General features: G+C 48.5%; 1 protein-coding gene and 1 pseudogene across 15 annotated transcripts in view; both read left to right on the top strand.

The window, feature by feature from the left end:
* The window catches only part of DRC7 (dynein regulatory complex subunit 7), a 37,344-nt gene extending 12,690 nt beyond the window's left edge, over positions 1 to 24,654 (top strand). For 11 of the 15 annotated variants that reach the window (XM_055100043.2, XM_003823728.6, XM_014341769.4 and 8 more), the window contains 12 exons: positions 825 to 1,043; positions 11,715 to 11,843; positions 15,031 to 15,103; positions 16,076 to 16,204; positions 16,366 to 16,494; positions 17,975 to 18,195; positions 19,398 to 19,613; positions 20,162 to 20,272; positions 20,629 to 20,739; positions 21,721 to 21,915; positions 24,132 to 24,271; positions 24,366 to 24,654. In XM_055100043.2, coding sequence (XP_054956018.1) covers positions 825 to 1,043; positions 11,715 to 11,843; positions 15,031 to 15,103; positions 16,076 to 16,204; positions 16,366 to 16,494; positions 17,975 to 18,195; positions 19,398 to 19,613; positions 20,162 to 20,272; positions 20,629 to 20,739; positions 21,721 to 21,915; positions 24,132 to 24,271; positions 24,366 to 24,459 — 1,767 coding nt within the window. In that variant the 3' untranslated portion in view covers positions 24,460 to 24,654. The remainder of the gene's footprint in view (positions 1 to 824; positions 1,044 to 11,714; positions 11,844 to 15,030; positions 15,104 to 16,075; positions 16,205 to 16,365; positions 16,495 to 17,974; positions 18,196 to 19,397; positions 19,614 to 20,161; positions 20,273 to 20,628; positions 20,740 to 21,720; positions 21,916 to 24,131; positions 24,272 to 24,365) is intronic. The other 4 variants (XM_055100039.2, XM_055100041.2, XM_055100040.1 and 1 more) reach the window with 2 other exon arrangements.
* On the top strand, positions 7,146 to 8,898 carry LOC100976715 (mitochondrial carrier homolog 2-like; annotated as a pseudogene).
* Positions 24,655 to 25,469: the final 815 nt, after the last annotated feature.

Consider the following 25,469-nt stretch of genomic DNA (forward strand, 5'->3'; position numbering starts at 1 on the left):
CATCCATTCTCCCATCCATCCTCTCACCATCCTCCAATCCATCCATCCTTCCTTCCATTTCTCCTCCAACCCATCCTCCCATCCGTCCATCCTCCCATCCATCCACCCTCCTACCCACTGTTCTCCCATCCATCCATTGTCTCACTCATCCTCCCATCCATCCATCCTCCCATCCACCCATCCTCCCATCCATCCATCCTCCCATCCACCCATCCTCCCATCCATCCATCCTCCCCCTCTCCTCCCATGCATCCTCCTATCCATTTTTCCTGCCATCAGTCCTCTCATCCATCGTGCCAGCCATCCTCCCACCCATCTCCCATCTCTTCTTCCAACTCTACACTCCTATCCTTCCTCCAATCCTCTTTCCCCACTCCCTTCTTTCCTTTCCTTCCATAGAGTATTCCTTGAGCTTCTTTTCTGGTCCAGACCTATTTATACATAACAATGAACAACAAGACAGTCACAGTTCTCTCAGAGGGAGGCAGATAAGAAAGGTACTTGGTCTCCCATTTCCTTTCTGTGGATGAAACCTCACCCAAAGTCATAACATATAAAGCCGGTAACCCCCAGATGTCCAGTGCCCCAAAGAGTCCGATTTGTAAACCACAGATCTAGTCAGACTCTCCCATTGTTTTGATTTTACAAATGGGCTCAGTGGTTGGGTGATGGGAGGGGAGATGGGCCGTCACACTCCGGTTGATGGTGCAGTCTACATCAGAACTCAGCTCTCCTGCTGGTTCCCCAGCCCCAGGGAGATGTCTGGGCCCCTGACACCCCTCTTCCAGCCATCTGACTTGTAGTCACCCACCTTTCCTTGGCAGGAAGCGGAGAAGGCAAAGCCGGATGCCCTGCACGGCCTGCGGGTGCACTCCTGGGTCCTTGTGCTATCGGGGAAGCGCGAGGTGCCTGAGAACTTCTTCATCGACCCATTCACAGGACATAGCTACAGCACCCAGGATGAGCACTTCCTGGGCATCGAAAGCCTGTGGAACCACAAGAACTACTGGATCAACATGCAGGATTGCTGGAACTGCTGCAAGGTGCCTAGGGAGGGGGAGCTGGGTGGGTGTGGCAGGCACAGTGCAGGTGATAGGAATAGAGGGAAGCAATGGCAGCCAGACCTTGGGGAGAGCGGGACACCAGGCCATGAGGGCTTTGAACCTTCTCCATAGCTGCGTCTCCATGGCCCACTCCCTTGCCCATGAATAACCATTCTGATACGATTATTGTCTCTCCTGATTTGTGTATCCTTCTAAAATGTGGATTGTTTGAATGCATTTTTAAAAAACTCTATATTGAAGTGTAACCTACATGCAGAAAAGTACACTCATCCCATGCATACATACAGTTCAATGAAATTCCACAAATTGAACACACCTTGGTTTCCTACACCCAGATCAAGAAATAGAATATTGCCCAAACCCCAGAAAGTCCCTTTGCACAATTACTATCTTCCCCCAAATGTATTTTTAACTCACGTATGTGGCACTGGTACACACACGCACCTACAAGAGGGTACAGAGGAGGTCACAATCCTAAGTGTACATACCATTGAATTATCACACACTGAACACACCTGTGTAGCCAGGACCATTAGAAGCCCCCTCATGTCTCCTCCTGGCCACCAACCCTACCATCGTCCCCAGAGTTAAGCACTATCTTGACTTCTAACGACATCCATTAGTTTCATCTGTTTTTGGAGTTTACATCAGTTGAATCACACAGTGATTCAATACTCTTACTCTTGGATTCCTTCACTCATTATGTATATGAAATTCATTGTGGTTTTTTGTGTGGTTTGTTCATTTTCATTTTTTATTACTTTCCATTATTTGAATACACCAGAACTTATTTGTCCTTTCTACAGTTGCACATTGAGACTGTGTCCAGTTTGGGACTATTTTGAATAATGCCACCATGAATATTTGTATACATATATTTCAGTGAACACGTACACACATTTCTGTTGGGTAACTACTGAGGGGTGGAATCGCTGAGTCACAGGGTGGGCACATACTCAGTTTTAGTAGATACTGCCCGATTTCTCAAGTGATTGCATCCATTTACACTCCCACCAGCAATGTATGAGGGTTCTCAGAGCTCCATCCACATCCTTGCCAATACTGGATACTTTCTTTTCCATTTTAGCTATTGTAGTGGACATGTAATGGTATTGCACTGTGGTTTTATTTAATGCAATTGATTTTTGGCTGAGTGTGGGGGCTCACACCTGTAATCCCAGCACTTTGGGAGGCTGAGGAGGGTGGATCATTTGAAGTCAGGAGTTCAAGACCAGCCTGGCCAACATGGTGAAACCCCGTCTCTACTAAAAATACAAAAAATAGCCAAGTGTGGTGGTGGGCACCTGTAATCCCAGCTACTTGGGAGGCTGAGGCAGAAGAATTGCTTGAATCCGGGAGGCGGAGGTTGTAGTGAGCCTATATTGCGTCACTGCACTCCAGCCTGGGCGACAAAGCAAGACTCTGTCTCAAAAAAAAAAAAAAAGCAATTGCTTTTTGCAAACTGTTCACATATCCAGTAAGTTTTAAACCTGCTTATTCATTTTAAAAATTAATCTGTAAAGACTTTGGGGTTTTCTGCATATACAATCAGTTCTATAGCTGAATGATGGCTGTTTTGTTTCTTCATTTTTAATCCTTATACTTTTTCATTTCTTTTTCTTGTTTTATTTCTCTGGTTAGTACATCCAGTATAATGTCAAATTGAAGTGGGGATTCTGAACATCCTTGTCTCAGTCCTGATTCACAAGTAACGCCTTAGTATCATAACATTTCACTATTTGTGTGATGTTTATCTTGACTGTAGGGTTTTTATAGCTAGCTACCCTTTATTTAACTAAGGGATTTCTTTCTCAGTTCACTAGCAGGTTTTTTTTTTAATCAAACAAAATTTGTTTATATCAAATGTTTTTTCATCTATTAAATGATCATAATTTTTTCTTCTATTAAGTGGTAAATTAGACTGATTGTGTTCCCCCCTTTTTTAAATTGAGGTGTAATTGACATAACATAAATCCACTAAAGTGCACAAGTTAGTGGCTTTTAGTATATTTACAAGATTGTGCAACTATCACCACTATCTAATTCCAGAATTTTTTCATCACCCCAAAAGAAGATTTTTATTTTTTGAGACAGGGTCTTCCTTTGTTGACCAGGCTGGAGTGCAGTGATGCAATCACGGCTCACTGCAACCTCTGGACTCAAGCAATTCTTCCACCTCAGCCTCCCGAGTAGCTGGGACTACAGACTACAGGCATGTGCCACTATGCCCAGCTAATTTTTGTATTTTTTATAGAGACAAAAAATGGGTTTTGCAATGTTGCCCAGGTTGGTCTCAAGCAAGCCACCCACCTTGGCCTCCAAAAGTGCTGGGATTACAGGCTTGAACCACTGTCCCGGGCCCCAAAAAGAAGATTGTGATTGAGATTATACTGGATCCATAGATCAATTGGGAGAGAACCGTTTTCTTAACAATATTGAATTTTTCACCCATGAACATGGTATCTCTCTTCAGTTATTTAAGTCTTTTAAAATGTCTGTCAGCAACATTTTGTAGGTTTCAGTGTACAGTTCTTGCACATCTTTTGTCAGATTTATTCCTAAATATTTCGCTCTTTGATGCTATGATTTTTTTAAATTTCACCTTCTGACTATTCTTTGTTAGTGAATAGAAATGCAGTTGATTTTTACATATTGATCTTCTATCCTGAAATCTTCCCAAATTCACTTATTTGCCCTAATAGCCTTTGCGTGGATTCCATCAATGTTTATACAGATAATTATGTTATCTGTGAATAAAAACAGTTTTACTTCTTTTCCCATCTGGATGCTTTTCTTGCCTTATCACACTGGCTGGAATCATCAGTAAATGTTAAACGGAAGTGATGAAAGCAAACCTGTTTATTCCTGATCTTACGGAGAGCATTTAGTCTGATACCATTAAGTATAGTATTAGCCACAGGTTTCTCTTATTGGTTCCCATTATCAAATAAAGGAAGTTTTTCTCCAGTCCTAGTTTGCTGAGAGTTTTTTCAGAAATAGATGCTAGATTTTTGTCAAATACTTTTTCTGAGTCTATTGAGATTATTATGATTTTTCTTTTTTAGTTTATCTACATGGTAAGTTACTTGGATTGATTTTGAATGTTAGACTAACCATGCATTCCTGGGATAAACCTCATTTCATTGTGATGGTTAAATCTTTTATATATTATTGGTGTTGAACTGAAAATTTTGCTTAGAATTTCTGTATCTTTGTTGAAGAGAGATATTGTTCTGTAGTTTTCTTAGAATATATTTGCCAGGTTTTGGTATCACAGTAATGCTGGCCTCATGGAATGAGTTGGGAAGTTTCCCTTTTCTTCAGTTTTCTGGATGAGTTTCTGTAGAATTGGCATGATTTCCTTTGTACGTTTGCTGGACTTCACAAGTGAAGCCATCTGGGGCTGGAATTTTCTTTGTGGAAGGATTTTAAGGTACAAATTCAATAGGAAGACTCAAGTTCTTTTTGAGTGAGGTTTGGTGTTTGTATCTTTCAAGAAATTTGTCCATTTCATTTGTTTTCAAATTTATTGTTATGAAAGTGTTCAAAATAGCTCCTTATTTTCCTTCTAATATGTTAAGAGTCTTTAGTGACATTACCCCATTCATTCTTAATATTGGTAGTTTGTGTGTTCTCTCTTTTGCTTCTGATCAATCTGGTTAGAGGTTTATCAATTTTGTTGCTCTTGATGCAGGGGCAGGCCCCAAAATCAGGGCTTTGCCAGTGAGGATTCGTGGCTTTTTCCAGGAAAGAATTCAAGGGCAAGCTGGTGGTGTTAGAGGCAACTTTTCTTGAAGTGGCAGCGTACGGCAGCAGCAGATGGACTGCTCCTTGTGGAGCAGGGCTACCCCATAGGCAGTGTGCCCAGATTGTAACCACCCAAGGGGTTCACCTTGCCAGCTGCCTAGACAGAGCTGATTCAAGACTGGGGAATTGCAATAGAGAAAGAGTAATTCATGCAGAGCAGGCTGTGTAGGAGACCAGAGTTTTGTTATTACTCAAATCAGTCTCCCAGAGCATTCGTGCATTCAGGGAGCAGAGTTTTTAGGGACAACTTGGTGGGTTGGGGGATGCCAGGGAACCAGGAGTGCTGATTGGTCAGAGATGAAATCATAGAAAGTCAAAGCTGTCTTCTTGCACCAAGTCAGTTCCTGGGTGGGGCTCACAAGATCAGATGAGCCAGTTTATCCATCTGGTGGTGCCATCTGATCCATCAAGTGTAGGGCCTGCAAAATATCTCAAGCACTGATCTTAGGAGCAGTTTAGGGAGGGTCAGAATCTTGTAGCCTCCAGCTGCATGACTCCTAAACCATAATTTCTAATCTTGTAGCTAATCTAGTCCCTAAGCAAGAAGGAGGTCTGCTTTGGGAAAGGGCTGTTATTGCCTTTGTTTTAAACTATAATAAACTAAGTTTCTCCCAAAGTTAGTTCAGCCTTCACCTAGGAATGAACAAGGACAGCTTGGAGGTTAGAAGCAAGATGGAGTCGATTGAGATCTCTTTCAGTGTCTTAGTCATAATTGTGCAAAGGCGGTTTCAAGAGTAGCAGCTCAGAGGCAGTTCCACAGTCACATTTATATCCACTTTAATCATATGCAAATTAAGGGGCAGATTATGCAGAAATTTCTAGAAATAGAGTGGTAACCTCTGGTTCACTTTGTCATTGCCATGGAAAGGTGTAATTTCTGGGTGTTGCCTTGGCCCCGTTTTAGCTAGTCCTCAATTTGGTCCAGTGTCTGAGCCCCCAGCTTGGAAGTCAAGTCCCACCTTCTGGTCAGTAAGTCCCACCTTATTGTCAATAAACCAGTTTTTGGTTTTGTGGTTTTTCTCTGTTGTTTTTGTTTTCTATCTCATTGATGTCCACTCTGATCTTTATTATTTTATACTTTATGCTTACTTTGAGCTTCATTTACTTTTTTCTAGTTTCTTAAGGTGGAAGCTGAGATGATTCATCTAAGACTGTTCTTTTTTTTTTTTTTTTTTTTGAGACAGAGTTTCGCTCTTGTTGCCCAGGCTGGAGTGCAATGGCGCGATCTTCACTCACTGCAATCTCCACCTCCTGGGTTCAAGCGATTCTCCTGGCTCAGCCTCCCGAGTAGCTGAGATTACAGGCATGCACCACGCCCAGCTAAGCCTGTTCTTTTCTAACATAAGCCTTCTTTCTCTCGGAAGTACTACTTTAGTGACATCCCACACATTTTACTCTATCATGTATTCGTTTTCTTTCCATTCAATATGCTCTCCAATTTCCCTTTTAATTTCTCCTTTAATTCATGGGCCATTTGAAAATGTGTTTAGTTTACAGATATTTAGAAACTCTCTAGAGGTATTTCTATTGTTGATTTCTAATTTAATTCTGTAGTGATTAGAGAATATAACTTGGTATGACTTCTATTATTTTACACTTGCTATAGTTTGTTTTATGGACCATAATATGGTCTGTCTAGGAAATTCACCAAATTCTTAATATAGTGAATTTTCTGTGTGTACTTGACAAGAATGTGTATTTTGCTGTTGGGTGGAATGTTCTATAAATGTCAATAATCTCAAGTTGATTGATAGTGTTATTCAAATCTTATACATCTTTGCTGATTTTCTGCCTACATTTCTTTCAATTATTGACAACATTATTGAAATGTTGGGCTACAGTTTTGGATTTCTCTATTTCTTCTTTCAGTTCTATCAGTATTTGCTTCATGTATTTTGAAGCCCTGCTATTAGATGAGTAAATGTTTGAGATTGTTATGTCCTCATGATGAATTAACCTCTCTATCGGTATGAAATAATCAGCTTTATCCCTAGTAATATTTTTCCTTCTGATGTCTGTTTTGTCTGATATTAATATAGCCACTGGAGCTTTGATTTGTGTTAGCATTGGTTATCCTCTTTGCAGAACTGTGAGTCCATTAAACCTCTTTTTCTTTGCAAATTACCCAGTCTCGGGTATGTCTATCAGTGCTCTTTCGTTGTCTCGAAGGCACTCTGTTTCTGACCAGGCCAGTTTCCCTTGGGCCCTTTTTAAGGTGACCCTGAGGAACGGCTCGCTCATTTGTTTGGTGGCTTGGACTGTCTGTCCATCTGCATGGCGGATGTAGCCAGTCTGCTGCTTCTGAACTCCCGTCTCACCATCCTGTCCCAGCTGCTTTCATGGTGTATGAGCCTCTTCCTGCAACAACAGGTCAGAATACTTTGGGGCAGCAAGTAGGTCAGCTACCTGGTCCCTTTAGTTACACTCAGTACATTGCCAGCATTGATGGGAGGTGCAGGTTGTTCACAGGCTTAACACCAAAACTGCCTGGGAGTCCATGGTCAAGTTTTGCAGTAGTCAGGACCTGGAAATGTACAGAAAGCTGTCTCATCTTCCTTTGACCGAGTTATCATGGAGATAACTCAAGTGATAATCACTCGTTCTGTTGCTACCGCCATCACACATCCCTTCTGCATGATTACTGAGATTTGTGGTACAATTCACTGACAGAGAGTCCAAGTACTGTGAACTTTGTGACTCCATAGTAACCATCTGTTGAGAAGAAGGCATCCTAGGATTTCTCGTGTGTCTTATTCCTCACCTCCTAAGCAACATCATTTCTTTATGGCTCTGTAACTCACTGGCCTACCTCATCAATACCTATGCACTCTGGTGGGGCATGGCGGCTTACGCCTGTAATCCTGATACTTTGGGAGGATGAGGTGAGAGGATCGCTTGAGCTCAGGAGTTTGAGACAAGCCTGGGCAACAAAGTGAGACCTCGTCTCTATAAAAAAAAATTCAAAAAAATTAGCCAGGCATGATGGCATGCACCTGTAGTCCCAGCTACTAGGGAGGCTGAGGTGGGACGATTGCTTGAGCCCGGGAGGTCAAGGGTGCAGTGAGCCATGATTGTGCCACTGCACTCCAGCCTGGGCAACAGAGAGAGAGAGTCTCTCTCTCTCTGTCACACACACACACACATACGCACTGGACAGTGAGGTTTCTATTGGGAATGAAATGAAGAGTATGAAGAGTTATTCTCAAGATGTCACAGCACTGTTTGCCAGTATGTTGACCTATCCCTTTGTGCTTGTCTCTAATCTTATGGCTGTCAACAGCCATGGGCTTGCTGGTGGACCCCCTTCTTCCTTCCCAGTATATACTACTTGCATAAATTGCTGGTGCATGCTACAAAAAGAGGGAAATATGAGCCGAGGAAATAGCTTGTTTTTCCCAAAGCATCCCTTTGGGAAGACTTGTTGTGACCTGAGAATGCTAATTTGAAGATGTAGGGCGGGACAGTGACATTTCTATAGTCCCAGATGCACCAAATTATGGGAGACAATGTTGATTTCTATATAGTGTTCCACACTTTTATTTTATTTTATTTTTGAGACAGACTCTTGCTCTGTCACCCAGGCTGGAGTGCAGTGGCGCGATCTTGGCACACTGCAATCCCCGCCTCCCGGGTTCAAGTGATCTTCTCACCTCAGCCTCCTGAGTAGCTGGGATTACAGGCATGCACTACCACAAGTGGCTAATTTTTTTGTATTTTTAGTAGAGACAGGGTTTCACCATTTTGGCCAGGCTGGTCTTGAACTGCTGACCTCAAGTGATCTGCCCACCTTGGCCTCCCAAAGTGTTGGGATTACAGGCGTGAGCCACTGTACCTGATGACCTGCTTTTTTAATGGTCATTTAGTCTTGGGGAATGAAGAAATAAGTAAATAAGTGTCAGAGGGGCGACTGCCAGCCCCTGTGGGAGACAGGCAGACTTGATGCATGATTGCTTTGCCGGTTGCTCTGTCTTTGTGAAGAAGTCAGAAGCTCTGAGATGAGAAACTTCTGCCTTCAGCAAAGGAGACGCCTCTCGTCACTCTGCCTCCCTTAGGCACTGATTCCAGGGTTGTGGGAAGTAACACTCAGTAGATGCTTAGAATAGTCTCTAGCTGTTCAATAAATGTTAACTATTGTTGCTCCCATCTTACAGGTAAGGAAACTGAGGCCAAGTAAAGTGAGATCATTTCTCCCACGCCACACAGAGGGGGCAGAGCCGACACTGCCCTCCCCCAGGGCCTGGGCTCATAAGCACCATGGTGGTCGGTGTCCTCTGAAGGATAACAGCCCTTCAGAGGATGCTACAGTCCTTCAGCCCCTCTTCCAGCCTGAATGTCCTCATCTCATCCATCAGGCTCCGAGGTGAAGGTGGAAGTGAGGCCAGAGGGGCAGTGCTGTGCCAAGTGAGGGCATGAGGAAGAGATGATGGCATAGGCTGTCACTTTTACCAGCACACGAACATTGGAGCAGCTGCTTTGTTTCTTCAAAGAACCTTGAAATAGCGAGGGGTTGGAGGAGGATGGCAAGGCATCCACAGAGTGACTGCCTGGTGCAAACGTACCCTGGGCACATGGATGTGGCTGTTGTCCATTCAATTATGCTTTTTCTAAAGAAATAGAACTTAAGTTAAAGTAACAAAGCATAATATCTAACTACTGCTTACACTGGTTTACAAAAGTAACAAAATTTAGGCCAAGAGTGCGAATAGGTTGGCCGGGCACAGTGGCTCACGCCTTTAATCCCAGGACTTTGAGAGGCCGAGGTAGGTGGATCACTTGAGGCCAGGAGTTCAAGACCAGCCTGGCCAACATGGTGAAACCCTATCTCTACTAAAAATACACGAATTAGCTGGCTGTGGTGGCGGGCATCTGTAATCCCAGCTATTCGGGAGGCTGAGGCATGAGAATCGCTTGAACCCAGGAGGCAGAGGTTGCAGTGAGCCGAGATCATGCCACTGCACTCCAGCCTGGGCAACAGAGCAAGACTCCATCTGAAAAAAAAAAAAAAGAGTGAAAAAAGGCAAATATCTGTACAATTGGGTTCCTATCCACTAAGCCCATTAAGCTTTGCCATAGTCGCTGTGACATCTACCAGCAGTTCTCTCCCCAACTCTCCTCTGTTGTGCCCCCTACTTCTCTCCCCTCCACCCACGAGCTAGGGCAGAGAAATACTCAGGAGCCCTCCCAGGACCCACACATGACAGTGAGTACTAGGCTTAGAGTTGGCTTCAGGACAGCTTAATATTAACACCCCTCCAGGGAGCTGTTCTGCAGCCTCTGATTTCCTCTGGAACATGATTTAGGGTGGGGAGAACACCTTGCTCTAGGAAGGTTGATTAGAATGTGAGGTGCTCCCCACCTTCTAGGAATTATCTGACAGATGAGCCACTTTTATTGAGGGGACTGAGGACTCAGGTGGGCTGGGTGAAAAGAGGTCAGGAGTTTGAGACCAGCCTGACCAACATGGTGAAACCCTGTCTCTACTAAAAATGCAAAAATTAGCTGGGCTGTGGTGGCGAGCACTTGTAGTCCCAGCTACTCAGGAGACTGAGGTAGGAGAATCACTTGAACCGGGGAGATAGAGGTTGCAGTGAGCCGAGATCATACCACTGCACTCCAGCCTGGGCAACAGAGGGAGACCCTGTCTCAAAAAAAAAAAGAAAAGAAAAATAAAAGAAGGTGGCAGACACACTCCATGGAGGAGAAATTCCCACCCACCTGCTGTTTTTTTTTTTTTTTTTTTTTTGGAGAGACAGGGTCTTACTCTGTCTCCCAGGCTGGAGTACAGTGGTGTGTTCACAGCTCGCTGCAGCCTCAACTTCCTGGAATCAAGTGATCCTCCTGCCTCAGCCTCCCAAGTAGTCAGAACTACAGGTGCATAACACCATGCACTGGCTTAAAAAAAAAAAAAAAAAAGGCCAGGCACGGTGCCTCATGCCTGTAATCCCAGTACTTTGGGAGGCCAAGGCAGGTGTATCACTTGAGGTCAGGAGTTTGAAACCAGCCTGGCCAAAATGGTGAAACCCCATCTCTACTAAAAATATAAAAATGAGCCAGGCATGGTGGCATGTGCCTGTAATCCCAGCTACTCAGGAGGCTGAAGCAGGAAAATCGCTTGAACCTGGGAGGCAGAGGTTGCAGTGAGCCGAGATCATGCCACTGCACTCCAGCCGGGGCGACAGAGTGAGACTCTGTCTCAAAAAAAAAAAAAGAAAAGAAATTGTGGAGATGGGATCTCCCTTTGCTACCCAGGCTGGTCTTGAACTCCTGGGCTCAAGTGATCCTTCTGTGTTGGCCTCCCAAAGTGCTGGAACTACAGGCATGAGCCACCATGCCCGGCTCTCCACCTGCTTCTTATGTATAACCTCCACGTGTGCCTGCCTATTTCCCTTGTTCCTGGCATGGGTAAAATAAACAGGAGGAAGCTTTTTAAAAAACCTTCCACTTCCTGGGAGTTGCTAGACCCTTCTGCCATCAAATCTTGCTGGTTTGTTTTCATTGGCTCTAAGCACTGCCCGGCCGATGCGGAAAGACCTGCACATCCAGGTCTAGCCCAGGTCAGAGAGCCTCCTTGTCTTTCACAGAGGTCAACACGAGATTTCCTCACAGGGAGGCTGAATGATGGGCAGGGAGTTCTGCTCCCCCTCGGGGCCTCAGTTTCCCTGTTGGGATGAGGAGTGTGGGCATGGACTCTCAGAGCCACCTGGGACTGACGTTCTGCTTCCCCAAGCCCTGGGCCCAGGTCCCTTCTCTGCCCCGGAGTAGCCATCTCCCAACTCCCCATGGATCAGGTGGGGACATGGTGGCTGTGGGGTACACTCAGTTGACTGCCCTCATCCCCAACAGGACTTGATCTTTGACCTGGGTGACCCTGTGAGATGGGAGTACATGCTCCTGGGGACTGATAAGTCTCAGCTGTCCTTGACTGAAGAAGACGACAGTGGCATAAACGATGAGGATGATGTGGAAAATCTGGTGAGTCTCAGCAGCTCGAGAGCCCAGGGAATGTGTGTGAAGGCTTCAGGGAGCCTGACAAGTGTCCCCAGCAGCATATGTGTGGCAGTGGGGGATGGCCCAAGTAGACCAGTGATGGGTTCCTCAAAGCAGGAAGGCTTGAGCAATTCCCTTATTTTACAGATGGGCACATTGAGGCCCAGAAAGGCCAGTAACCTACCCAGGACCTCCCAGTGGGTTAGGGAAGGGACAGGACTTGAAGTCAGGTCTTCTGCCCCCCATATCGTCCACCTTGTTCAGGAGTTGCCCTGCTCCTTTGGAAAACATGCCCCTTGCCAGCCTGGGCAACATAGTGGGACCCTGTCTCTACAAGAAAATTTAAAAATTAGCTGGCTGTGGTGGCATGCACCTGTTGTCCCAGCTACTTGGGAGGCTGAGGCAGGAGGATCACTTGAGACTGGGAGGCCGAAGCTGCAGTGAGCCATGTTCATGCCACTGCATTCCAGCCTGGGCAACCCCACCCCACCACAAAAAATAAAAATAAAAATAAATTTAGAAAAAGAAAGTTTCAGAGCGGGGTCATAAGACCCCGCTCTGCAACCCCCTGGGAGTCCCAGAGCTGGCTGTTCTCAGTTCTATCCCAAGTAGCCATCATGAGCCCCACATGCCGCCAGGCCTTTCTTGTCTGTTCTGTCAGTTCCTCTGAAAGTCATTGGCCAGGGCCTTACCCACATCACCAGCCTCCCTTCTCTGAATTCAGTTTCAGCCTTTATGTGAAATGGAGGCAGAAGGATCATAGTTGTATTCATAGTAATTCTAATAAGTGCATTCGTCTGGCATCACAAAGCACCACAGATGCGGTTGCTTAAATGACAGAAATTAATTTTCTTACAGTTCTGGAGGCTGGAAGTCTGAGATCAAGGTGTGGACAGGGTTGGTTCCTTCTGAGCCCCCTGTCCTCGGCTTGTAGATGGCTGTCTTCTCCCTGTCTTCACATTGTCTTCCCTCTGTACAAATCTATGTCCTAATCTGTTCTTATAAGGACACCAGTCATTTTTCTTTTTATTTTTTGAGACAGGGTCTCCTCTGTTGCCCAGGCTGGAGTGCAGTGGCACGATCATAGCTCACTGCAGCCTCGAACTCCTGGGCTCAAATGATCCTTCCACTTTGGCCTCTGGATTAGCTGGGACTACAGACACACACCACCATACCCAGCTAATTTTTGTTTTTCAGAGAGACATGGTCTTGCTATGTTACCTAGGCTGGTCTCGAACTCCTGGGCTCAAGAGATCCCCTTGCCTTGGCCTCCCAAAGTGTTGGTATTACAGGCATGAGCCACCATGCCCAACCAACACCAGTCATATTGGGTTAGGGCCCACTCTAATGAACTCATTTTACCTTAATCACCTCTCTAAAGGCCCTGTCTCTAAAAACAATCATTCAAACAGTAAGTGGTCAAGACAACAACAACAACAAAGAAAAAATAAGAAAAATAAATAAAACAAATACAGTCACTTTCAGGGCTTAAAACTTCAACCTGTGAATTTTAGGGGGATGCCATTCAGCCCGTAGCAAAAGGTAGCACTCACATGGTCCTTACTAAGCACTGGGATCCATTGTATCTACTTAACCTGAAGTAACTCATTTAAATCCCCACAGCCACCTGGTGAGGTGGGCACTGGTATTACCACCTGTGATTAATATTATCCCATTTTACCGATGGGAAGACTCACACACAGAGAGGTTAAGTCACTTACCCAAAGCGATACAGCTGGTAAGTGACAGAGCTGGGATTTGAACCTACACAGTCTGGCTCCACAGTCTGGGTTCTCAATGGTAACTCTGTTCTACCTCCTGGGGCTGCTTGATGTGATGTGCTTGGCACAGCAGTGTAGACCGTCTCAAAAGGGTGCTAAATGTTCTCAGCATCCTCATCTCCAGAGACTGGGGACATCTTGTGTGCAGTAAATCCAGGCATCGGCGCCCCCTGCTGGCCTTGGGGCACGGACCAGCCAGGGCCTGAGAGCCCAGCCCTGCAGGCAGCTGGCTGAGCACCCACATGGCTAATAATCAAACAGTTCCAGTCACAGAGTCCTGGTCCACCCTGGCCCAAGAGCCCTCATTACAGCAAAGACGGACAGAGGGCAGCCCAAAGAGTCAGAACCCAGTCATGGACCCCCAGGAAAAACCAGACCCCGGGTGACAGCCCACCCACCTGACCATCTTAGAGATTTTTGACAATACTAACTGCTGACTGCTCACCCATTTTTGTCCCCTGCAAAATGTCACAATTAGATAAACAGTTGTCAGAGGTATGAGCAATGTTTGTGGAAAAAAGGTTTTAAGTCGAGAAAGTCTTATCCAAGTTTCTGTGATTATCTAGTTTGAGGACCATTTATCTAGATCAGGCCTTATTTCACAAATGGGGAAATGAAGGCTCAGAGAGGAAATAATAATAGGCCGGGCATGGTGGCTCATGCCTGTAATCCCAGCACTATGGGAGGCCAAGGTGGGCATATCATTTGAGGTCAGGAGTTCAAGACCAGCCTGGGCAACATGGTGAGACACCACCCCCCCGCCCCTGGCCATCTCTACTAAAAATACAAAAATCAACTGGGTGTGGTAGGTGCATGCCTGTAATCCCAGCTACTCAGGAGGCTGAGGCAGGAGAATCACTTGAACCTGGGAGACGGAGGTTTCAGTGAGCCAAGATCATGCCACTGCACTCCAGCCTGGGCAAGAGAACAAGACTCCATCTCAAATAATAATAATAATAATGTCAGCCAATCAGAGCCCCAAGGCCTTTACAGACATTATATCATTTAATCCTCCTAAAAGGTCCAGTTTACAGTTAAGAAAACTAAGGCTTAGAGCAGTTAAAGGACTTGCCCAGGACCCCTTAGCTGGTCTTGGAGAGAGGGTGGGGCTTGGGTGCCCTGACTCCAGAAACACCTCTCTAATCACGAAGGGCCTGCAGCCAGGGCAGGGGGTGCTGCTGTCCTAAGCCAGGCAAGTATAGGGAAGGGCTCCCTGCCCAGAGTCGACTCCTCTTCCACATCATGGGTCGTGCTCATGACCTCCAGTTCCCCTGCGGAAGCCAACGGACCACCTTGGCTTGGCTCTGCAGGCAGAGACAGAGCTTTGACCATAACTTCTGCTTCAACGCCCTGACCAGCACCACCTCCCCCAACCCCTTCTCTCCCATCAGGGCAAGGAGGATGAGGATAAGAGCTTCGACATGCCCCACTCGTGGGTGGAGCAGATTGAGATCTCCCCAGAAGGTATTTTCTATTTGTGTATTCACTTATCCTCTCCAGATCCAGTTCCTGGGCCTCCAGAGAGGTCTGCAACAGCGAGACACGGGGATACAGCAGGGAATGCCATGCCCCACATTTCCACCCTTCTCACCTTCAGCTGCACCCTCCCTCCCTCCCTCCCCCCTTCCTGCCACACGCACTTAGCTCTGACCCCGAGGGCCTGACGACCAGTCTGGCACATGGGGCGATGCAGCTCAGTGAGCATGTGTGGGATGATGGCGTGTAGGTGGCAGCAAGGCCTGGAAACCCAGCCCATTCCCCTCTCACACTCTTCTACCCAGAGGAGGCCATGGGCAGTGCCCAGATGGTGCGGGGGGTCTCAGGACCGGAGAGGGGCAGGTAGAGAAGGCAGGAGGGCAGGGACTGTCATGCTCCATGTCAATATCTGCTGGTGCCCACCTAGGGAGCACCCAGACCTATGGGGAGGGCATGGGCCACTTCAATAGGGTGGGAAGTGCCAGAGAGGCTGTCATGGGAACCCAGAGGAGGCGCACCCAGCCCAGCACTGGGGCTAGGGCCTGGGGATGGGTGAGCAGAAAGGGGTACCAGAAGTAGGCTAGGGGTCACCTGGGTGAAGTTTTGAAGGATCTGAAGGAGTCAGTCCAACAAGGGGAGGAGGGGATGACGGTGTTTCTGGCAGAGACCTGTACAAGCAAAGGCCTGGCAGTGTGAGAGTGTGGTTGGCTGCAGGGCAGACCCTCTGATGGGGCTCAAATCCCATTCTTGGGTGGATCTGTGCTTCTGCCTGGCCTGAGAACCCCTCTAGGGCTGGAGCCACCCCTGGTGATTATTCTCCTCGGCCTCCCTGGATCAGGCTTGGGGCTGGAGGTGTTCAGTACACAGAGAACGGGCAGTGGATGGATGAATGGCTGGGCAGGGCTGGCCCTCCCTTCCCCCAAACTAGGAAGAAGAGACCACAGCTGACTGTGTCCACAGCATTTGAGACCCGCTGCCCGAACGGGAAGAAGGTGATTCAGTACAAGAGGGCAAAGCTGGAGAAGTGGGCCCCGTACCTCAATAGCAATGGCCTTGTGAGCCGCCTCACCACCTATGAGGACTTGCAGTGTAAGGGGGATTGCTCTGGACATGGGTTCAGGCCAGCCCAGGGGCGGGGGCAGCTTCTACTCTCTCTGGGGTCATTGCTGGCCTCTGTGTGCCTGGAATAAGGGGGGGTTGAAGGCTAGGGGAGCTGGCCTGGCTGCAGCAAGTGTCCATCGGCCCCACAGGTACCAATATTTTGGAGATAAAGGAGTGGTACCAGAACCGGGAAGACATGCTGGAGCTGAAACACATAAACAAGACCACAGACCTGAAGACAGACTACTTCAAGCCTGGCCACCCCCAGGCTCTGCGCGGTGCGTGGCTCCCCTTTCCTGGGCCACCCAGGAGCCTGGGGTAGAGGCCTCACACACCCTGTGGCAGGTGGTATGTGGTGGGAGGAACCAGCATACATATTATACATGGGTTCTTGGGCAGCAAGCAGTAGAAGCTGCCCTGCCTCCCTCAGCAAACCCGATGTGTGGGAGGTCAGGGAAAGCTCAGAAATTCTAAGGAAATGTAACAAATGCTCCTCCAGGAAAGCTAAAGGGGGCGCCACATACCCGTTCTGTGGTTGGAATCAGGCCGGAACCTCACCATGAGGTCACACGGTGGAGGCCACATTTAAAGGAGGCAGTGCTGGGCACAGGGGCTCACACCTGTAATCCAAGCGCTTTGGGAGGCCAACGTGGGCAGTTGAGCCCAGGGGTTCAAGACCAGCCTGGGCTATATGGTGAAACCCCATCTCTACAAAAAATATAAAAATTAGCCAGGCATGGTGGCATGTGCTTGTAATCCCAGCTACTCAGGAGACTAAGGCAGGAGAATCACTTGAACCCAGGAGGTCAAGGCTGCAGTGAGCCGAGATTATGCCACTGCACTCCAGCCTGGGTGACAGAGAGAGATCCTGTCTCAAGAAAAAAAAAAAAAATCCTGACCAAGAAATTTACAAAAGAAAAGCATAGGAGTAATATACATTTTTTTAAATGATCAACCTCATTTGGAAGTTGATAATAAAAAAAAAAGAAACTAATAAGGTCCCTAACCAATAAAGGACCATCTTATAACCCCCATGTTGGCAAAGATGAAAAAAATGGTCCTACTGGGTATGAACAAGTATGGGAGCAACAGTCACTCTGTGTCACTGTTGATGGGACAGCAGATTGGAACTTTTCTGGAGGACAGTTGGGCAAAATATTGATAATGACCATAAAACGTGTACGCTTTTGGCTGGGCACAGTGGCTCACACCTATAATCACAGCACTTTGGGTGGATCACCTGAGGTCAGGAGTTTGAGACCAGCCTGGCCAACATGGTGAAACCCCATTTCTACTAAAAATACAAAAATTAGCCAGGTGTGGTGGCAGGTGCCTGTAGTCCCAGTTACTTGGGAGGCTGAGACAGGAGAGTCACTTGAACCCAGGTGGCGGAGATTGCAGTGAGCTGAGATCACACCACTGCACTCCAGCCTGGGTGACAGAGCGAGGCTGTGTCTCAAAAAAAAAAAAAAAAGTACACTTTTGGACCCAGCAATTCCACTGCTGAGAATTTATTCTTAGCAAATAATGGACAAGAACAAAAAATGCACGATGCAGATGTTCATCATGGTGTTGGTAATAATCAGAAAAAGTTGTACACAACCTAAACACCCAGCAATAGGGGACTGGTTCATAGCTAACCTCATCCATAATGTGGGTCTGTCTTCTCCCTGGGCCTGGGGTTGGGCGACCAAGCCAGCAGCCATACTTCCTAGTGCTTATGAAGCTGTCTCCTCCCACCTCCCGCTCCCCACCCAGTGCACTCGTACAAGTCCATGCAACCTGAGATGGACCGTGTCATTGAGTTTTATGAAATGGCCCGTGTGGATGGCCTGATGAAGCGGGAGGAGACACCCAGGACAATGACAGAGTACTATCAAGGACGCCCAGACTTCCTCTCCTACCGCCATGCCAGCTTCGGACCCCGAGTCAAGAAGCTCACTCTGAGCAGTGCAGAGTCAAACCCCCGGCCCATTGTGGTAAGAGCTCGCGGGGGCTGGGGACAGGTCGCCCTCCTTCTCTGGCAGCTGATGTCACCTCTGAATGGTGAGAGCCCTGGCTCTGGGGTGGCATTAAGGCCTGTGACATATCCAAGGGCACCAATGATGAACCAAGCATTTTACCAAATGTATTAGTCTGTTCTCATGCTGCTTTGAAGAAATACCTGAGACTGGGTAATTTATAAAGAAAAGAAGTTTCCTTGACTCACAGTTCTGCATGGCTGGGGAGCCCTTAGGAAACTTCAAATCATGGCAGAAGGGTCCTTTCCACCTTCTGCCTAGTGAAAAGGGTCCTTTTCACTAGAATCAGGGCAGCAGGAGAGAGAATAAGTGCTGAGCAAAGGGGAAGCTGCTTATAAAACCATCAGATCGTGGGAGAACTCACTCACTATCACGAGAACAGCATGGGGGAAACCACCTCCATGATTCAATTATCTCCACCTGGTCCCGCCCTTGACCTATGGGGATTACAGTTCAAGGTGAGATTTTGGTGGGGGGACACGAAACTAAACCATATCACCAAATGCGCCATCCTGGGGTTGTCTGGTGTCAGACTGTGCCCTCAGCCATGGGGCCAAGGATGTGTTACTTCCTTATTGTTATACAAAAATACACACTCATGACTAAGCATTTGGAAAATATGTTAAAATGTAGAGAAAAGTAAAAATATCTCAGAATGGCATCTCTCATATGTTACCACGGATTATAGGTTTGGTTTTGAGAGTTTTTTCTAATGTAATTGAGATCGGGACCCGGGGATTAGAGTCCCTGTATTACCCACTTAACATGAAATTGTGCATTTTCCCCTTCATGTCATTACAAATTAGTTGGCAACTGTGTGTAATGGCAGCATGCCAAATAAGCTCTTTGTAGCAGTAAGGGATGTCTAGCAATGGAGTAGGCTGCCTGGAGAGGTGGTGAGCTCCCCATCTCTTGAGGTAGGCAAGCAGAGTCTTGAAGGAGCTGAGGAGGGGCCCAGCACCATATGGGAGTGGAGTGGCCTGGCCCTGAGAACCCACGAAATCCATTGTCTGGCTAGGAGGGGCTATTCCACGTGAATCGCCAAACGACCCCAGACTCCAGTGTCCTGAACGTTCGTTGCTCCTGCCTGCGGGCATGCACAGAAATCTCCTCTCACACGCTCATCCTTTGCTCATCCTTTGCATGTTCTGGCCTCCCAGAAAATCACAGAGCGGTTCTTCCGCAACCCAGCGAAGCCCGCGGAGGAGGACGTGGCAGAGCGCGTGTTTCTGGTCGCGGAGGAGCGCATCCAGCTGCGCTACCACTGCCGTGAGGACCACATCACGGCCTCCAAGCGCGAGTTCCTGCGGCGCACCGAGGTGGACAGCAAAGGCAACAAGATCATCATGACGCCCGACATGTGCATCAGCTTCGAGGTGGGCCTGGGGGCCACGGCGGGCAGGGGTCGGCTGCAGGAGGAACCGGGGCTCTCTGTCTTATTCCCGCCACTTGGGAGAACCAGGATGGGCGCTGGTGAATCCCGGCGAGGAAATTCATCTTTGCTCTTTGGGAAAACCAAAAGTTCCCATCTGGGGACCCTTCTCTTTGAGCTCCTCTGAAAATCTTCCTTTTTCACCAAAAAAGCGAACTCAGCAGGCTAAGACGACTCTGCAGTCCTGGTCAGGGCAAACCTCAGATCCTATGGAGGCTCTGTGGGAGGGGAAGAGTCTCACTACCTCTGAGGGGCTAGCCTTCCTAGTCAAACGCTCACTCTCCCGGCACAGTCCCCAGCTTTTCTGAGTCTTCAGTTCCTCTTTTATTATTATCTGTATTTTTATAAGTGAGAAAATTAAGGCTCAGAGAGGTTTAGCAACTTGCTCGAGGTCACACAGCTGGAAAGTGGCAGGGGTAGATTTGAACCCAGGTGGTCCTATGCCCCGATCATGGCAGCCTCTCTGTGTTACTAAGGTGGTTGTTGTCCCAGGTGGAGCCCATGGAGCACACCAAGAAGCTGCTCTACCAGTACGAGGCCATGATGCACCTGAAGAGGGAGGAGAAGCTGTCCAGACATCAGGTCTGGGAGTCAGAGCTGGAGGTAGGGTCCTGTGGGAGAGTGAGCAGGTGGGCGGTATCTTTGTTTTTGAGATAGGGTCTTGCTCTATAACCCAGGCTGGAATGCAGTGGCGCAATTATGGCTCTACATCCCGGGCTCAGGTGGTCCTCCCACCTCATCCTCCCAGGTAACTGGGACCACTAGCGCACACCACCATGCCTGGCTAATTTCTTGTTTTTGTTTTTGTTTTTTAACAGATGGGGTTTTTCCATTTTGCCCAGGCTGGTCTCAAACTCCTGAATTCATGCAATCTGCCCTCCTTGGCTTCCCAAAGTGCTGGGGTTACAGGAGTGGAGCGGGGGTGTCTCCATCACGCCCTCCAACACTTCTCATTTCAGGTGCTGGAGATTCTGAAGCTTCGAGAGGAAGAGGAGGCGGCGCACACACTGACCATCTCCATCTATGACACCAAGCGGAATGAGAAGAGCAAGGAATATCGGGAGGCCATGGTCAGTCCCAATCCCTTCTCCAGGCCCCAGCTTTTCCTAGACCCCCCTGGTCTCCAGGGTGGTGGGGACCATGAGGGATTCTGCTGAGAAACCCTCTGTGGGGGATACGGTTATTGATACCATGCGGTCATCCTTGCTGCTCAACTGACCATTTCTATGGTTCATCCCAAAGAGTACTTGGGATTTGGGCAAGGTTTCCCCTCATCCCCAGGGGCTGTAGCCAAGCCAAGGCCCTGTGGTTGGGAAAAGAATTAAAATTATGTGCCCACCTCTACTCAGGGCTCCCACTGAGGTTGCACCCTGGGCCAGTGGCCCCAGTGAGCTACCTCTGGCTCCAGGCCTGAGCTCTCCTGCTCTCCAGCACAGGGAGGGCATTCAGGTTACACCTTCAGGTTGCAAGGCCCCGCCTGGTTTTCAGGGCCGGCTTCTGAATCCCTTTCACCAACCAAGTTGAGATTTTAGTTTGGGGGTCGTGAGGCAGGATGGGCATCAGATGACTGTTCTCAGATCCCAGGGGAGGGTGTCAGCCCCCACGTCTCCAACTTCACTGCCCCCTGTCTGCAGATGGAGGACACAGGCCCCAGGGTGGAAAAGAAAAGTGAAGGGAGTTACTGGCAGTTTTTAACTAATATCATTAATAACCACTACTGTTGACTGAATAAGCATCTACTATGGATTGTTAGGCATCAGGCTGCGTGCTTTACAGACATGATCCTGTCAGATCCTCAGATCCTCAGAGAAGGAAACCAAAGCTCAGGTAGTGAGATACAAATTGATGTAAGAAAAAAAGAGTTGGCTGTCACCAGTAAACACAGGTCCAGAGACCAGCATGTGGGCCCTTCTAAGGCCTGTCTTGGAGGCGCCATGCACTGGAACCTGGCTGTGAGGTCTGGCTTTGTGCTGGCACACTGCTGATGCAGAGCTGGTGGAGAGGTCTCTGTAGTTCCTGCTGATCCAGCTATCTGCCCCTCACCTTTACAGGAGCGCATGATGCACGAAGAGCACCTGCGGCAGGTGGAGACCCAGCTGGACTACCTGGCCCCATTCCTGGCCCAGCTCCCGCCAGGAGAGAAACTAACACGCTGGCAGGCGGTGCGCCTCAAGGATGAGTGCCTCAGCGACTTCAAGCAGCGGCTCATCAACAAGGCCAACCTCATCCAGGCCCGCTTTGAGAAGGTGCCACCAGGGCCTTTGTTGGGGAGGGGGGGATCTCAGCATCTGCATCCAGGAAATGGGCCCGCGGCTGTCTGCCCACTACCTCACAGGCTTGTGAGGGCCTGATGAGGGGGATGAATATGTCAATGCTTGGGGTTTCCAAATGACTGAGTTGTTCCTCCTCACACTTGTTTATCAGATAGATGAATGGATAGGGGGATGGATGGATGTAGGTATGGATAGGTGGGTGGGTGGGTGGGTGGATGGATGGATGGATAGATGGGTGGATGAATGCATGGGTAGATAGATGGATGAATAGGTAGATAGATGGGTGGGTGGATTGATGGGTAGATAGAGGGATGGGTGGGTGCATGAACAGATGGGTGGGTGGATGGGTGGATAAATGGATGGATAGATGGATGGGAGGATGAATGGATGGGTGAGTAGATAGATAGGTGTATGGGTATAGGTATGGATAGGTGGGTGGATGGATGGGTGGGTGGGTGAGTGAGTGAGTGAGTGAGTGAGTGAGTGGATGGATGAGTGGGTAGGTGGATGGATGAGTGGGTGGATGGATGAGTGGGTGGGTAGATGGATGAATGGATGGATGGGTGGATGGATGAATGGATGAGTGAGTGGGTGGGTGGATAGATGAGTGGGTGGGTAGATGGGTGAATGGATGGATGGGTGGATGGATGAATGGATGAGTGAGTGAGTGGGTGGATGGATGGATGAGTGGGTGGATGGATGGATGGGTGGATGAGTGAGTGAGTGAGTGGGCAGATGGATGAATGGATGAGTGAGTGAGTGGGTGGATGGATGGATGAGTGGGTGGATGGATGGATGAGTGGGTGGATGGATGGATGGGTGGATGAGTGAGTGAGTGAGTGGGCAGATGGATGAATGGATGAGTGAGTGAGTGGGTGGATGGATGGATGAGTGGGTGGATGGATGGATGGGTGGATGAGTGAGTGAGTGAGTGGGCAGATGGATGAATGGGTGAGTGGATGGGTGAGTGGGCGGGTGGATGGATGAATGGATGGATGGGTGGATAGATGGATGGGTGGGTGGATGAGTGAGTGGGTGGGTGGATGGATGAGTGGGTGGGTGGATGGATGGATGGGTGAGTGAGTGGGTGGGTGGATGGATGAGTGGGTGGGTGGATGGATGGATGGGTGAGTGAGTGGGTGGGTGGATGGATGAGTGGGTGGGTGGATGGATGGATGGGTGAGTGAGTGGGTGGGTGGATGGATGAGTGGGTGGGTGGATGGATGGATGGATGGGTGAGTGAGTGGGTGGGTGGATGGATGAGTGGGTGGGTGGGTGGATGGATGGATGGGTGAGTGAGTGGGTGGGTGGATGGATGAGTGGGTGGATGGGTGGGTGGGTGGATGGATGAATGGATGGGTGGGTGGGTGGATGGATGGATGGATGATGGATGGATGGGTGAGTGGGTGGGTGGATGAGTGAGTGAGCAGGTGGGTGGATGGATGAGTGGGTGGGTGGGTGGGTGGATGGATGGATGGATGGATGAGTGAGTAGGTGGGTGGATGGACGAGTGGGTGGGTGGATGGATGAATGGATGGATGGGTGGATGGATGGATGGATGAATGGATGAGTGGATGAGTGAGTGAGTAGGTGGGTGGATGGATGAGTGGGTGGGTGGATGGGTGGGTGGGTGGATGGATGGATGCACGAGTGGATAGATGGACGGATGGATGGGCAGGGATGGGTGGAGGGATGGGCAGAGGAATAGATGGGCAGATGGCTGGGTAGACAGAGAGATGGTACATTGTAACAACTCCTAGTCCTTGACCCATTTTTGTTGGTCAGGCACACACCATGTAGTTCCCGTGCACTACTAAGATTATGTCACTTAATCTTCACAAGGAGCTCTACAAGGGGAGGGGGGAGTACAATGACCCTCCTTTTGTAGACAAGAAATTGCAGGTTCTGAAATGCCAGTAACTTGTCCAGAGCTACATGGCTCTCTCAGTCTTGCCCCCTGCTCTGATCTCATGGACATGACATCCCTATAAACATGACCCCACTGGCTCCCACCCAAGATATTTTGTGGCCCCTGCCTCTGTGGCAGGTATGGATAGGTGGCTTGTGTGAGTGGGGACAGTAGGGCCAACCGTCATGGTGCTGTCTAGTGACCCATGGGATTACAGCCTGCAGCCTGGGTGAAGGTCAGCCTTGTCAGTCCTCCTTCTCTGTCCACCCTATGACCACAGGAGACCCAGGAGCTGCAAAAGAAGCAGCAGTGGTACCAGGAGAACCAGGTGACGCTGACACCCGAGGATGAAGACCTGTACCTGAGTTACTGCTCTCAGGCCATGTTCCGCATCCGCATCCTGGAGCAGCGCCTCAATCGGTGAGCAGGCAGGGCAGGTGGAGAGAACCCACTGGGAGGCTGGACCACCAGCTTTGTAACCCCTCACCCTCTTTCCTTGCCTCTCTGACTTCAGACACAAGGAACTGGCCCCACTGAAGTACCTGGCTCTGGAGGAAAAGCTCTACAAGGACCCACGCCTGGGGGAGCTCCAGAAAATATTCGCTTGATGTCCCTCCTGGGGCCTCAGCCAGAGCTGCCAGAGAAAGGAAACCTCTTCCTGCAGCCTGGCTCCTGTGTTCCCTCTATCCAGCCAATGCCTGTTTACACAGACACCTGGCCTCACTGCCAGCCCACCTCCCCTACAGCCCTGTTTGTTCCTGCTTCTCATGATTTTCCTGTAAATAAACACACTCTTAATTTGCCATTTGTGCCTCGCACTTCACAAGCTCCAGCAGCAGCCTTTCTCTTCTTCTGTTATCTATAGCCTGGGACCACCCCCTTCCTCCCCTTGGCCTGTCATTTGCTTCCTGTCCTTCTCTCCGTTGGAATGTCAGGTCTTCACAGCACCTCTGCAGATGGTCCCACAGCCATCTGCAAACAACTGGTTAGATCTCAATGTGACTCGGGTGGCCCACCTCACCAAGTGGGATGGGGAAAGCTAAGATGCATGCCCCAGAATTTGAGGACTGAATCCCAGCTCCTCCTCTTACCAGATACCACTTACCCATCTGTGGAATGGGGTAGCATTGTTGCATTAAATAAGACTTATGGCCAGGTGTGGTGGCTCACACCTGTAATCCCAACATTTAGGGAGGCTGAGGCAGGAGGATCACTTGATCCCAGGAGTTTGAGACCAGCCTGGGCAACATAATAAGACCCCATCTCTAAAAAAAAAAAAAAAAAACAAAGAGCCAGGCATGGTGGCATGAGCCTGTAGTCCCAGCTACTCAGGAGGCTGAGGTAGGAGGATCACTTTCACCTAGGAAGTCAAGGCTGCAGTGAGCCATGATTGCACCACTGCACTTCAGCCTAAGCAACAGAGCAAAACCCTGTCTCAAAAAAAAAAGAAAAAAAAAGACATAAATTATAAAGCAGGGAGGCTGGGAATGGCACATAGAAAGCAGTCATTAAATGTTAGCTTACAAAATAGCCAAAAAACACATGAAATGGTTGTCAAATTCATGAGTCATCTGGCAAATGAAATGTCACAACACCCTCCGGTATGAAAAAAATAAAA

The sequence above is a fragment of the Pan paniscus genome, chromosome 18, assembly GCF_029289425.2.
Source record: "Pan paniscus chromosome 18, NHGRI_mPanPan1-v2.0_pri, whole genome shotgun sequence".
Classification (NCBI taxonomy): Eukaryota; Metazoa; Chordata; class Mammalia; order Primates; family Hominidae; genus Pan; species Pan paniscus.